The following is a 12,521-nucleotide window of genomic DNA, read 5'->3' on the forward strand; positions in this document are numbered from 1 at the left end:
GGTTTCATGGGCTGATGAATACCAGTCTCTGATATTCGGTATTTACCATCTGCGCTCTACCGGTTCTTTGATACTTGAATTTACGGTTTCTGCCCACCACTAGATCATGAGACAGCGGCCTTTGGAACGGCTCTGCCCCTTTGCTCTATTAATTCTCAAACACTTCTGTGCTTCACCTCCACTATTGCAAAGGCTTTATTTAAATTTTACACAGGTTTTAAGGTGCTTTCATGGTTCTAGAGGCAGATTGACAAGATTTCTACATCATTGACTGGAGAAATACTTTTGAAAATCTCTCTAATCATCTCTGTGGCCTTGGAAAATAGTTGCGGTGAGATAACAGAACATTTTTAAGGTGTAGTTACCTTTCTATAGGCAGCCTGACAAAATTTCTACATTATTAAGTGGAGAAACACTCTTGAAAACCCAGCTTATCATCTCTATGGTCTTGGAAAATTGTCGTGGTGAGAAAATAGAGCGTTTTTAAGGTGTTTTTGCGTTTCTAGAGGCAGATTGATAAGATTTCTACATCATTAATTGGTGAAACACTCTTGAAAACACCGCTAATCATCTCTTTGGCCTTGGAAAATAATTGTGGTGAAAGAGCAAATCCGTACTCGTTTCTGAATATGGAAGTTTAAAGTCTCCCGATTGTACTATTACAAATTTGTTCAGATTTATTGCCAGACTAAGAATGTCAATGCCAAAATATGCCCAAATTAAATCAATTATAGTTTTTCATTCATATGAAGCAGTTGCTCTTCTATTTTTTCCGCATTCATACCACTATTTCAGCTAAAATAATTATTTTTCGCCCTTCTCCTTTATAAAGGCAATACCACCCCAACACCAGAAAACACGCCCAACACTACTTAAAACACTCAAAACCAACCCAAAATGCACTCGAAACACCACGCAACATCTCAAAATACCAATAAACACACATAAAACTCGCTAGAAACACCAAGTACAGCTTACAACAAATTCCCCACACACAGCCAAACCACTAGGAACACTCAAAATAATCCCAAGACACATTCAAAACACCATGGGGTAGACAACATAGACAGTTGCCTAGGGCCCCTAGATGGTGGGGGGCCTCGAGGGACGGCTGACATTGCATTTTAGCATATTTAAAATTTTGTACATTTCGGTTACGTTTGTTTTTCTGTCATTCATATAGTGTGAGTAAAGTTTGCATTAAGTTTGTTATTTATGTTACCTATCATTTATTTTATATGTTAATTCTTTAATAAGACACAAAACTCACTGAAAACACCCAATATACATCAAAACCACCTCCACACACTAAAACACATTCAAGAGACCCTTCAAACACACCCGCAGCACTTAAAACACTCAAAATGAACCCAAAAGACACTAAAAACACCATATAACGTCTCAAAATGCTCCCAAACACACTCAAAACACACCAAATTACTCAAACAGATCACAACACACACAAGATACGTAAAATATACCTAGTACCCAAAAAAAAAAAAAAAACACTAAAAACATACAAAATGCACCCAAAACATACTTATAGCACTTAAAACACACTGGCACCCTACCAAACATACTTAAAACACTACAAATATATCCTAAAAACATCAAAATACATTATAGAGAACGGTGAGATAACAAGGAAGACTTAGCTAAAAATATTGCGGCTTAGCTCCTTTCCCTTTCTCCTTACTTCTTCGTCCTCTTCCTTTGTTTCTCCTTTTTTCTTTCTTCTATTTCTTCTATTTACACGCCTGAGTCTATATTCACATCAAAACACTTAGAAAACTAGATGTTAGACAAAATTTTGAGGAAGAGGAACGAGAGTTAATGTACGCACCTAATATGAAAAATCACTTACCATCGTTATTTCCGTAGACGAGAGAGAGAGAGAGAGAGAGAGAGAGAGAGAGAGAGAGAGAGAGAGAGCTTTGCCCTTCTGGTCGTTTTGTCTTCAGTTATATATATATATATATATATATATATATATATATATATATATATATATATATATATATATATATATATATATATATATATATATATATATATATGTTCTCCCACTTTCCTTGCAGTGATTGAGGCTTACATACTGAAGTGAGAGAGAAGCAAAGATAAAACTGAAAACAATAAAGAAAATATAAAAGATAACGTGGACAGATTAATATTGTTTGTAGAGAAGCACGGACAAGGAAATAGACGAGAGAAAGAGAGAGAGAGAGAGAGAGAGAGAGAGAGAGAGAGAGAGAGAGAGAGAGAGAACACGAATGAAAATATACTGATAAAGACAAAAAATCAATAAAACTAATGATATCAACAAAACTGAAAGTAAATTTTGAGAAAACGAAACAAGAACATAAGAGAAGAGAGTAACAGACGTCGCTCTTAGTCTGTGTGCTTTTCTGTTTGTTGTAACCATTGTCCATCTTTGTTCAAGTGTTCATGCTGTTTTAGTCTGTGTGTTTATCCATTTCTTATCACCATTGTCCTTCTTTGTTCATGTGTTCATGCTGTTTTACCAAGGTTCCAGTTAATCCAAGGCTCCAATGCTCCAGTTAAGGCACCAAAGCTCCGGTTAATCCAAGGCTCCAAGGGGCCAGTTAAGGCACCAAGGCTCCTGTTAATCCAAGGCTTCAGGGGGCTAGTTAAGGCACCAAGGTTCCTGTTAATCCAAGTCTCCAAGGGGCCAGTTAAGGTACCAAGGCTCCAGTTAATCCAAGGCATCAAGGGGGCAGTCAAGGCACCAAGGCTCCAGTTAATCTACATCTCCAGTTAATCCAAGGCTCCAAGGGGCCAGTTAAGGCACCAAGGCTGCAGTTAATCCAAGGCTCCAAGGGGCCAGTTAAGGCACCAAGGCTGCAGTTAATCAAAGGCTCCAGTTAATCCAAGGCTACAAGGGGCCAGTTAAGGCACCAAGGGTGCAGTTAATCCAAGGCTGCAGTTAATCCAAGGCTCCAAGGGGCCAGTTAAGGCACCCAGAACGCCTATACGAGATTTTCCTTCCTTAAATTTCTCTTCTTTTCTTCTCCTTCCTTCCTTCTTTCTTTTCTTCCTTTGTTTAACTCTTCCTTTTTCCCTTCCTCGTACCCGTCATTTGTGTTGCATGGCGCGGCTGCCTCGCTAATTTGCACAACAGTCATACCAAACTCCCAACACCTCATATCCCTCAAGTGCTGTGTGTGTGTGTGTGTGTGTGTGTGTGTGTGTGTGTGTGTGTGTGTGTGTGTGTGTGTGTGTGTGTGTGTGTGTGTGTGTGTGTGTGTGTGTGTGTGTGTGTGTTTGAGCCAGGATTCCCTCCCGTTACAATACTGACCTCGTTAAACATCCTCATCTACCCTTTGCTCCGCTCCTAATGACACTGACAACAACCACCCTTGCTTCCCCCACCATCCCCTAATACGACAATCCAGTGGCAGCACATCCTGGTGAAGGGTTAGTTGGATTATTACAGCCCATTCTCTTTTTTCTCATTCGTTCGTCAATCTCTACTAATATCTTTGTTTCTCTTTTCTCCTCTTATTCGTTTGTCTATTATTTTCCCTGTTTCTCTTTTCTCCTCTCATTCGTCTGTTATCTCTGTTTCTCTTTTCTCCTTATTCGTTTGTTCACTATTATCTAATTTCTCCTTTTTTCTTTTTTTTTTATAGTTCGTGTACTAATATCCTTACTTTTCTTTCCTCCTCTTTTCATTAGTTTGTCTGCTTCTGTAATAACATCCCTGGTTTTTTTTCTTCTTTTTCAGTTTGTTATTATCCTTGCTTCTCTCTTTTTCTTCTCTCATTTCTTCGTCCTTATTCCCTCATTCTGTGTCATTCCTTCGTCTTCAAAATATATTCCCGCATCTCACCGTGTGAAATTATCTTTCTTGACTCATTGCTTCTGCGGTTTCTGCGTATGTATATTAGAAGTATGCATGCATGTATGTGTATGTACTCCTATGGTTCCCTACTTGATGAAGCAGCTTTCTTATTTGTAGCTAATGCGACAAGTCAACTCAAGGTTGACCTGACTGAAAAAACTTGTGGAACCATTGATTTATATAATGAAAGACAATGTAACACACACACACACACACACACACACACACACACACACACACACACACAGACTGCAGCAGATCAAACAGTGAAACACACACACACACACACACACACACACACACACACACACACACACACACACACACACACACACACACACACACACACACACCGTGTAGTGTAGTGGTTAGCACGCTCGACTCACAATCGAGAAGGTCCGGATTCGAATCCCGGAAAGCGGCGAGGCAAAAAAGGCAAGCCTCGTAATTCACCTAGCAGCAAATAGGTACGGGATGTAACTCGAGGGGTTGTGGCCTCGCTCTCCCGGTGTGTGTTGTGTGTGATGTGGTCTCAGTCCTACCCGAAGATCGGTCTATGAGCTCTGAGCTCGCTCCGTAATGGGAAAGATTGGCTGGGTGACCAGCAGGCGACCGAGGTGAAACACACACACACACACACACACACACCGCGTAGTGTAGTGGTTAGCACGCTCGACTCACAATCGAGAGGGTCGGGTTCGAGTCCCGGTAAGCGACGAGGCAAATGGACAAGCCTTGTAATATGTGGCCCCTGTTCACCTAGCAGTATATAGGTAAGGGATGTAACTCGAGGGGTTGTGGCCTCGCTTTCCCGTTGTGTGTTGATGTGGTCTCAGTCCTACCCGAAGATCGGTCTATGAGCTCTGAGCTCGCTCCGTAATGGGGAAGACTAGCTGAGTGACCAGCAAGCGACCGAGGTGAATTACACACGCACGCACGCACGCACGCACACACACACACACACACACACACACACACACACACACACACACACACACACACACACACACACACACCATCTATATAACGAAAAATTGGGTATCAAAGAAACAAACACAACCACACCCACCCTCACCCTCTCCACACACAGCATCTCCTTATATCAAATAAAAAAAAAACAAGTCCATACACACACACACTCTCTCTCTCTCTCTCTCTCTCTCTCTCTCTCTCTCTCTCTCTCTCTCTCTCTCTCTCTCTCTCTCTCTCTCTCTCTCATCATCAACTTATGTCCAATGAAAAACATGTACACACACACACACACACACACACACACACACACACACACACACTCAGTGGTTAGAGCACTGGCCCCGGTAGCTCAGTGGTTAGAGCGCTGGCTTCAGCAGTGAGCCAGATGACCGGGGTTCGATTCCCGGTGTGTGGTGCGGCCGGGTGGAGATATTTGAGCTCGTGTCTCCTGTCTCACGTGTAGCCCTGTTCACCTAGCAGTGAGTAGGTACGGGATGTGAATCGAGGAGTTGTGACCTTGTTGTCCCGGTGTGGCGCAGGTAATTCTATTTAAAGGGCAATTAGAAAATATTTAAAAAATATCTTTACATTGATTAGAAAATAAACAATTCCAAAGCCCTGCGTGCCTGGTCTCAGACCTATCCCAAGATATAATACCTTCTGTATATGTCACTTTTACAAATATTAACGGCGCTATAAATCACTGTTACATTCCACATATTTAGCTTATCAGGAGCGAAGCACACTTCAACCAGCATTAACTATTCTTTGAAAACACAAACACTTGAAAACGACACGAAATAAAAAAAATCAATCATACGTAGTTTGAAAGTTTGTAAGGGAAACTGGGCTCTTATCTAAGCCATAAACTTTCTTTGAATCATCGTATTTCACGCAACACAACCATGTAACACACTTCACACACTTCCAAATACCAGTAGAAAACATTACAATTGTCTTATGAGGCCGAAATAAGTGATCTAAGGGGAAATTAAAATAATGCTGGGACTGGTTAGGCTGGGCCAGGACAGGCGACCATCTTCATGACGTCATCAAGATAGCAGTTCAGGAGAGCCGGCCGCCGCCATCTATTTTGCCTCACTTGGCCTTCCTGACACACAAAGCTGTCAATGCGGATGTATCTCAACAGCTGACATAAAAGATTAGGCATGTGGTTCCACTTTGTGATACGTCTGGCTCATAATAAGTAACAAATAAAGCATATAATGGCTGAAACATGATCCCTGCTTCTGCCCATCCCTTGGTTTACTCACGAAATACTTCCATTTTACCAGCTTTCAAGTATATGCAGATGTTTATTCACTATTACTGTGTCTTGACCTCTGAAGTATATTTTTAGTAATGGTAACTTTGAAGAGGTATTGTTACATTGCACATATTGTGATCTGTTGTGAAGGTAATTTTTCAAAAGCTGAAGAGGTAAGCCCCTTATACCAATGTTTTGTAGTTTGTCTAACAAAATCTTGTGATATAAAGAATCAAAAGCTTTGGACAGATCGACAAAAAAACCAACCACATGGTATTTTTCTTCTCAATATTCATAGACATTGTTGATGTGTGTGTGTGTGTGTGTGTGTGTGTGTGTGTGTGTGTGTGTGTGTGTAATTCACCCCGGTCGCCTGCTGGTCACCCAGCCAGTCTTCCCCATTACGGAGAGAGCTCAGAGCTTATAGACCGATCTTCGGGTAGGACTGAGACCACAACACACTCCACACACCGGGAAAGCGAGGCCACAACCCCTCCAGTTACATCCCGTTCCTATTTACTGCTAGGTGAACAGGGGCTACACATTAAGAAGCTTGCCCATTTGCCTCGCCGCGCCGGGTCTTGAACCCGGCCCTCTCGATTGTGAGTCGAGCGTGCTAACCACTACACTACGCGGTGTGTGTGTGTGTGTGTGTGTGTGTGTGTGTGTGTGTGTGTGTGTGTGTGCGCGCGCGCGCGCTCGCGCTTGCACGTGGACGCGCTTGCACGCTTATGTAAGCAATCTAAATCTTATTGATTAAACTTATATAAAGACTTATACTACAACATGCATATACATATTTAGAGCGATATTCTGTTTTATATATACATTCTATATATCTCTGAAATTATATTTTTTGCTGGTTGTAAACATGCAATGTAGCATTTAATAAGCTGCCTCTGCGTGTGTGTGTGTGTGTGTGTGTGTGTGTGTGTGTGTGTGTGTGTGTGTGTGTAATTCACCTCGGTCGCCCGCTGGTCACCCAGCCAGTCTTCCCCATTACGGAGCGAGCTCAGAGCTCGTAGACCGATCTTCGGGTAGGACTGAGACCACATCAACACATAACACACACCGGAAAAGCGAGGCCACAACCCCTCGAGTTACATCCCGTACCTATTTACTGCTATTTGAACAGGGGTTACACATTAAGAGGCTTGCCCATTTGCCTCGCTACTTTCCAGGACTCGAACCCGGCCCTCTCGATTGTGAGTCGAGCGTCCTAACCACTACACTAGGCGGTGTGTGAAGTGTGTGTGTACATATTCTCTCCTCTTCTCCAGGTGCGTGTGCCCAGGGAAAACCTCTGGTCCGCGGTGCAAGGTGCTTGGACGCACTTTCTGGGGATCTGGGTGGGCATGGCTACGCCCGCTGCCGCCCTGTCTGCCCACCACCATTTCCCTGCGCCTCCTAACCCGCCACCAGCAAGGCCTTCTGCTGTACGCCGGGCCCCTGGCACCAGCACTGCGTCGCGCCGCCCCAACACCAATGCTCACGTTGCAGCTGGTGGGCGGGTGGCCCCAGGTGCTAGTGGAGGGGGTGGACGGCTCCCTTAAGCTTCAGGTCAACACGTCCCTGAGTGACGGCCGCTGGCACACCCTACACCTCGTCATCGACCACCAGGTGTGTAAGAGAGAGAGAGAGAGAGAGAGAGAGAGAGAGAGAGAGAGAGAGAAAGAGAAAGAGAAGAGAGAGAGAGAGAGAGAGAGAGAGAGAGAGAGAGAGAGAGAGAGAGAGAGAGAGAGAGAGAGAGAGAGAGAGAGAGAGAGAGAGAGAGAGAGAGAGAGAGAGAGAGAGGAGAGGGCGGGAGAGATTTGTCCCTTTTACTTTTTTTCTTATTATTTGTATTGCCCACCACGGGCTGTGAGTGTTGGACAAAGGTGACGCAGAATTCGTGGTGAGTGCTGGCAGCCGCGGAGGAGGCGTTGTGGTGTGAGCGAGATAATCATCAAGTGTTGAGTTGTCTCCCTCTAAGTTTCAGCACTGCCCCTCCTCGGCAGGGAGTGGTGCTAATGGTGGATCTGTGTGGGCGTGGTTGGGAAGGCAGAACTGAGGACGGCGCCCACTGCCTTGCTCATGGTAAATGGCGTCGGCTTCAGGGCAGTGCTACTTGGCTGAGCTCAGCACCTCTCCAGGTGGGTGGATTCGCCCATCCTCCACCAGGGCGGGAACAACACGGGTGGCGTGAGACGCCCACCGACAGCCATCTGGCAGGCTGCCTTTCTCACCTCACCATCAACTCTCAGGTGAGTTTGTCCTGCGGCAGACACGGTGCGGCCCTGCCGGTCATGCCAGCCACACGCTGGCTAAGGGGCTATACACTTTGTTTCAGATGATTGACTTGGGCGAGCCTGCCTACAGCCATGACAGTGCTAGTGGCTGCCTGCCCCAGGACGCGGCGTGTGTAGGAGGGTGCGGTGTCAGGGGTCGCTGCGTGGGTGGCTTGGTGCTGCCATGGTGTGACTGTGAGCCAGGCTGGACGGGGCCACACTGCACCGCGCCCACCGTGCCCATCCGTCTGGGGGCAGCCTCCTACATGAAGGTGGCGCTCTCTTTCACTCCTGCTCCCCGAGTGGTCAAGCTGCAGGTGCGAATCAGACTGCGGGGCGCTCGCAACGGCCTGCTGCTTCACCTGGCAGCACACCATCGCGCTGCCGCCTTCACCCTGCACGTGAGCCTCGCTCTTCAGTGTCCCCCAAACACACACATACACACATACAGACACCGGGAGAGCGGTTGAGAGTGGTTATATTGCCAGGAGCTCCCAGAGGAACACACTCTAACAACAAGCATTGTGAAGCAGACCTAGTCTGTATGTACAGGGGGGAAATGGAGGCATGAAATTGTCCTATCTCCAAAAATAAGCAAGATTTAGGCCCCGTTTATTGGAACACCAATACGGCTGAGGAAATTGGGAGAAGAAAACTCTGACACGGAATTTTCAGGTAATGTGAGAAGACTGGTGAACGTGGAGAGGGAGATGAGACATATGAAGGAAGTATCCTGGAACAACAAGAAAAACTAATATAAGAAAACACTGAACTAAAAGAGAGAATAAAAGAATGTGAAAAAGTAAGAGAAGTAAACCAGGTGATGAAAAAGGGGATGGAAGAGTTAAAGAAACAAAACTGTTAATCATTAAAAGCCTACAAGAGAAAATTCAGGATGGGGCAGGCAAAGCTGAAAGTGGAATGGATGAAATCAAATTGGAGGAATTAAGAAATGTCTGGAAACGGGAACAGGATGAAGAAGAAGTTAAATTCTCAGAGGTAGTAAAGAAGCAGATACAAGAAAAGACAAAGGACACAGTAATACAAATAAACAAAGAAAAGGAAGATTTGGTGAGGGACACAGTGGACAAGAGGAAATGTATCCTAAATTTTGGGTTGAAGGAAAAGAGAGAGAGAGAGAGAGAGAGAGAGAGAGAGAGAGAGAGAGTTGGCAATGGGTGTTATTAAGTTAGTTCAAGACAGCACACAGGGGTTGGAACAAGAGGTGGAGGAAGTGCTTAGATTGGGAAGGTTTAGTGAAGGGAGGAAGAGACCACTGAAAGTGTGCTGAGATCTTAAGTGGCGGTATGGCAAGAACATACAGGGAAATTGGCTTAAGATACTGAATTTAAAGATTTATGGATAAAAGAGATATGAGCTTGGAAGAAAGAGAAAAGGAGAGAGTGCTAAAAAATGAAGGTAAGGAAAAAAAACGGGAAAAGGACGGAGATCGAGAAAAAGAATTTCTACTGGAGGGTTCTAGATATGAGACAACAGAAGTGGTATCTAGGGAAGAAAGAGGAAGTCATGGAGGAGGCAAGACATTAAAAATGACTTATACTAATGTAAATGGGTTGTTATCCAACGTGATGGAGGTTAGAGACTATTTGAAGGAGAAAACACTGGATGTAATGTGTATAGTAAAGACAAAGCTAAAGGAAGAGGTCCACGTTAGCTTTAAGGAAGAGGGATGTAAAAGATGGATAAGAGACAGAAAGGGAAAAGTGGGAGGAGGAGTGCTAATAATAATTCGTCATGATATATGTGTGTAGGAAGTGCAATATGGAGATGGTATGGTGGAAGTGATGGGAGTAACAATCAAGACAGAAGAAAGGAAAAAAAAGGAGAATCATAGTCACGTATGTGCTACCTAAGACAAATACATGGAGAACAGAAGAACATATCGAAATGCAAGGAGAAGTGATTAAGTGTTTGGAAAATATGATAAGAAGAGAGAAAAATACTATTAGTACGAGACTTAAACTGCATAAGAGTAAACTGGAGAGAGATGGAAGTAATGGGTAATGCTGGATCGTGAAGCAAGGAGATGTTACAGTTAACTATGATGAAAACACTGGATCAGTGGGTGGAAGAATCAACATGCTACAGAGGGGAAGAGGAACCATCCTTGCTTGACCTAGTATTCACAAAGAAGCCGGAGCCCCTCCTATCATACAATACCAGAGTACAATGGCAAGAAGTGAATATATAACTTTAAATTTCGAAATGCAGGAAGAGGATGTGCTAAGATACAGGGAGGACTACAAAAAGGAGAGATTAAATTATGCAGGAGCAAATTTTTGAAAAGTTAAGACAATTTTTTGGTGGTATAGAATGGAGGAACATTATGAATGGAAAGACAGTACAGGGGAAATATGAATTATTTCCACAGAACTATAACGAGGAAGTGAGAAATACGTACCAATCTATAGAGTAAAGAAGAGTATACAAGCCTGGTACAATGGCAAATGTATAGAAGCTAAGAGGGAAAAAGATGAAGCTTGAAAGAAACTCACAAAGCAGAGAAATAAAAGCAACAAACAGCAGTATAAGGATGCGAGAAATGAATATATTAGAGAACGGAGAGAGGAAGAAAGAAACTTTGAGAAAAATGTGGTACGGAAAAGCGAAGATGAACCCAAGTTTTTCTACGGGTATATAAAAGGTAAGATGAAAAATAAGGAAACGATAGAAAAAATAGTTAAAGGGCGAAGACATACCAAACAGCAGAAGAAATGAGTTAAATAATGAATGAGAGTTTCAAGACAGTTTTAACTAAAGAAGAGGATTTTACAGAACCAAATAGGACATTGCATTGTCAAGGCTTGCAGGAAATCATATTGCACAAACAAGAAATTGGAAGACTACTAGAAAATTTGGATGTCAGAAAAGCAATGGGACCGTATGGTGTGTCAGGCTGGGCACTAAAGGAATGTAAAGATCAATTGTTAGAACCAATTTGGGAAATGGTTACAAGCTCATTAAAGGAAGGGAGAGTACCACTGGAATGGAAGAGAGCTAACATGATCCCAATATTCAAAGGAGGAAAGTCAACTGAGACTGGTGTCACTTACTAGTGTTGTGGGAAAGATATGTGAAATTGTTATCAAAGAAAAATGGGTTAAATATCTGGAGGAAAAACAAGTTATATTGAACAGACAATTTGGGTTCAGGAGAGGAAGATCATATGTGTCAAATTTATTAAGTTTTTACTCAAGAATAGTAGAAGAACTGGAGAGCAGAGATGGATGGGTGGACACTGTGTACCTGGACATAAGAAAGGCTCTTGATAAAGTCCCACATAGCAGACTACTTTGGAAGCTGAAGAACATAGGAGGACTGAGAGGAATAATATTAGATTGGATAAGGGATTACTTGAAGGACAGAGAGATGAGAACTGTGATCAGAGATACATACTCATCCTGGAGTAAAGTAACAAGTGGAGTGCTACAGGGGTCAGTGTTAGCCCACATTATGTTCCAGGTATATATAGACGACATACAATATGAAGTGACCAGTTATATTAATTTATTTACTGATGATGCAAAATTGTTAAGAGTAACAAAGACCAGAGAAGACTGTTTGATGCTGCAAGAAGATACAGACAAAATCTATAAGTGGAGTAAGAAGTGGAAGTTAGAATTCAATGCCAAGAAATGTCACATAATAGAATTAGGAAAGAGCAAGAGACGACCAGTATGGAACTATTTGATGGGAGAGGAACAAATAATGAAGACTAAAAAGAAAAAAGATCATGGGGTGGTTATACAAGAAACTCTGAGCCTCGAAATACACAGTAAAATATTTGGAACAACGCATAAAATGTTGACTAATATTAGGGTGGCATTTCAGTACTTGGACAAGGATATGATGAAAAAAATTATTACGAGTATGATACGTCCACAGTTAGAATATGTAGCAGTGGTGTGGTTGCCGAGCTTGAAAAAGGCTTTGAGAAGATTAGAACGGATCCAGAGGATAGCTACAAAGATGGTGCCAGACCTAAAGGACCTAATATATGAAGAAAGGCTGAAGGAAATGGGAGAGAAGAGAAAGAGGAGACCTACTAACAATATGTAAAATAGTTAATGGCATTGAAAAGATAGACAAGCAAGACCTGGTGCTGGTAACAGAAGCTGGAGGGACAACAGAA

At 43.1% G+C, this 12,521-nt stretch overlaps 1 protein-coding gene across 1 annotated transcript in view; it reads left to right on the forward strand.

The window, feature by feature from the left end:
- LOC123515625 (putative neural-cadherin 2) overlaps nt 1-12,521 on the forward strand; it is a 361,909-nt gene that overhangs the window by 335,105 nt on the left and 14,283 nt on the right. The window contains exons 18-20 of the mRNA XM_045274424.1: nt 7,382-7,721; nt 8,099-8,344; nt 8,431-8,769. Coding sequence (XP_045130359.1) covers nt 7,382-7,721; nt 8,099-8,344; nt 8,431-8,769 — 925 coding nt within the window. The remainder of the gene's footprint in view (nt 1-7,381; nt 7,722-8,098; nt 8,345-8,430; nt 8,770-12,521) is intronic.

The sequence above is a fragment of the Portunus trituberculatus genome, chromosome 39 (assembly GCF_017591435.1).
Source record: "Portunus trituberculatus isolate SZX2019 chromosome 39, ASM1759143v1, whole genome shotgun sequence".
Taxonomy (NCBI): Eukaryota; Metazoa; Arthropoda; class Malacostraca; order Decapoda; family Portunidae; genus Portunus; species Portunus trituberculatus.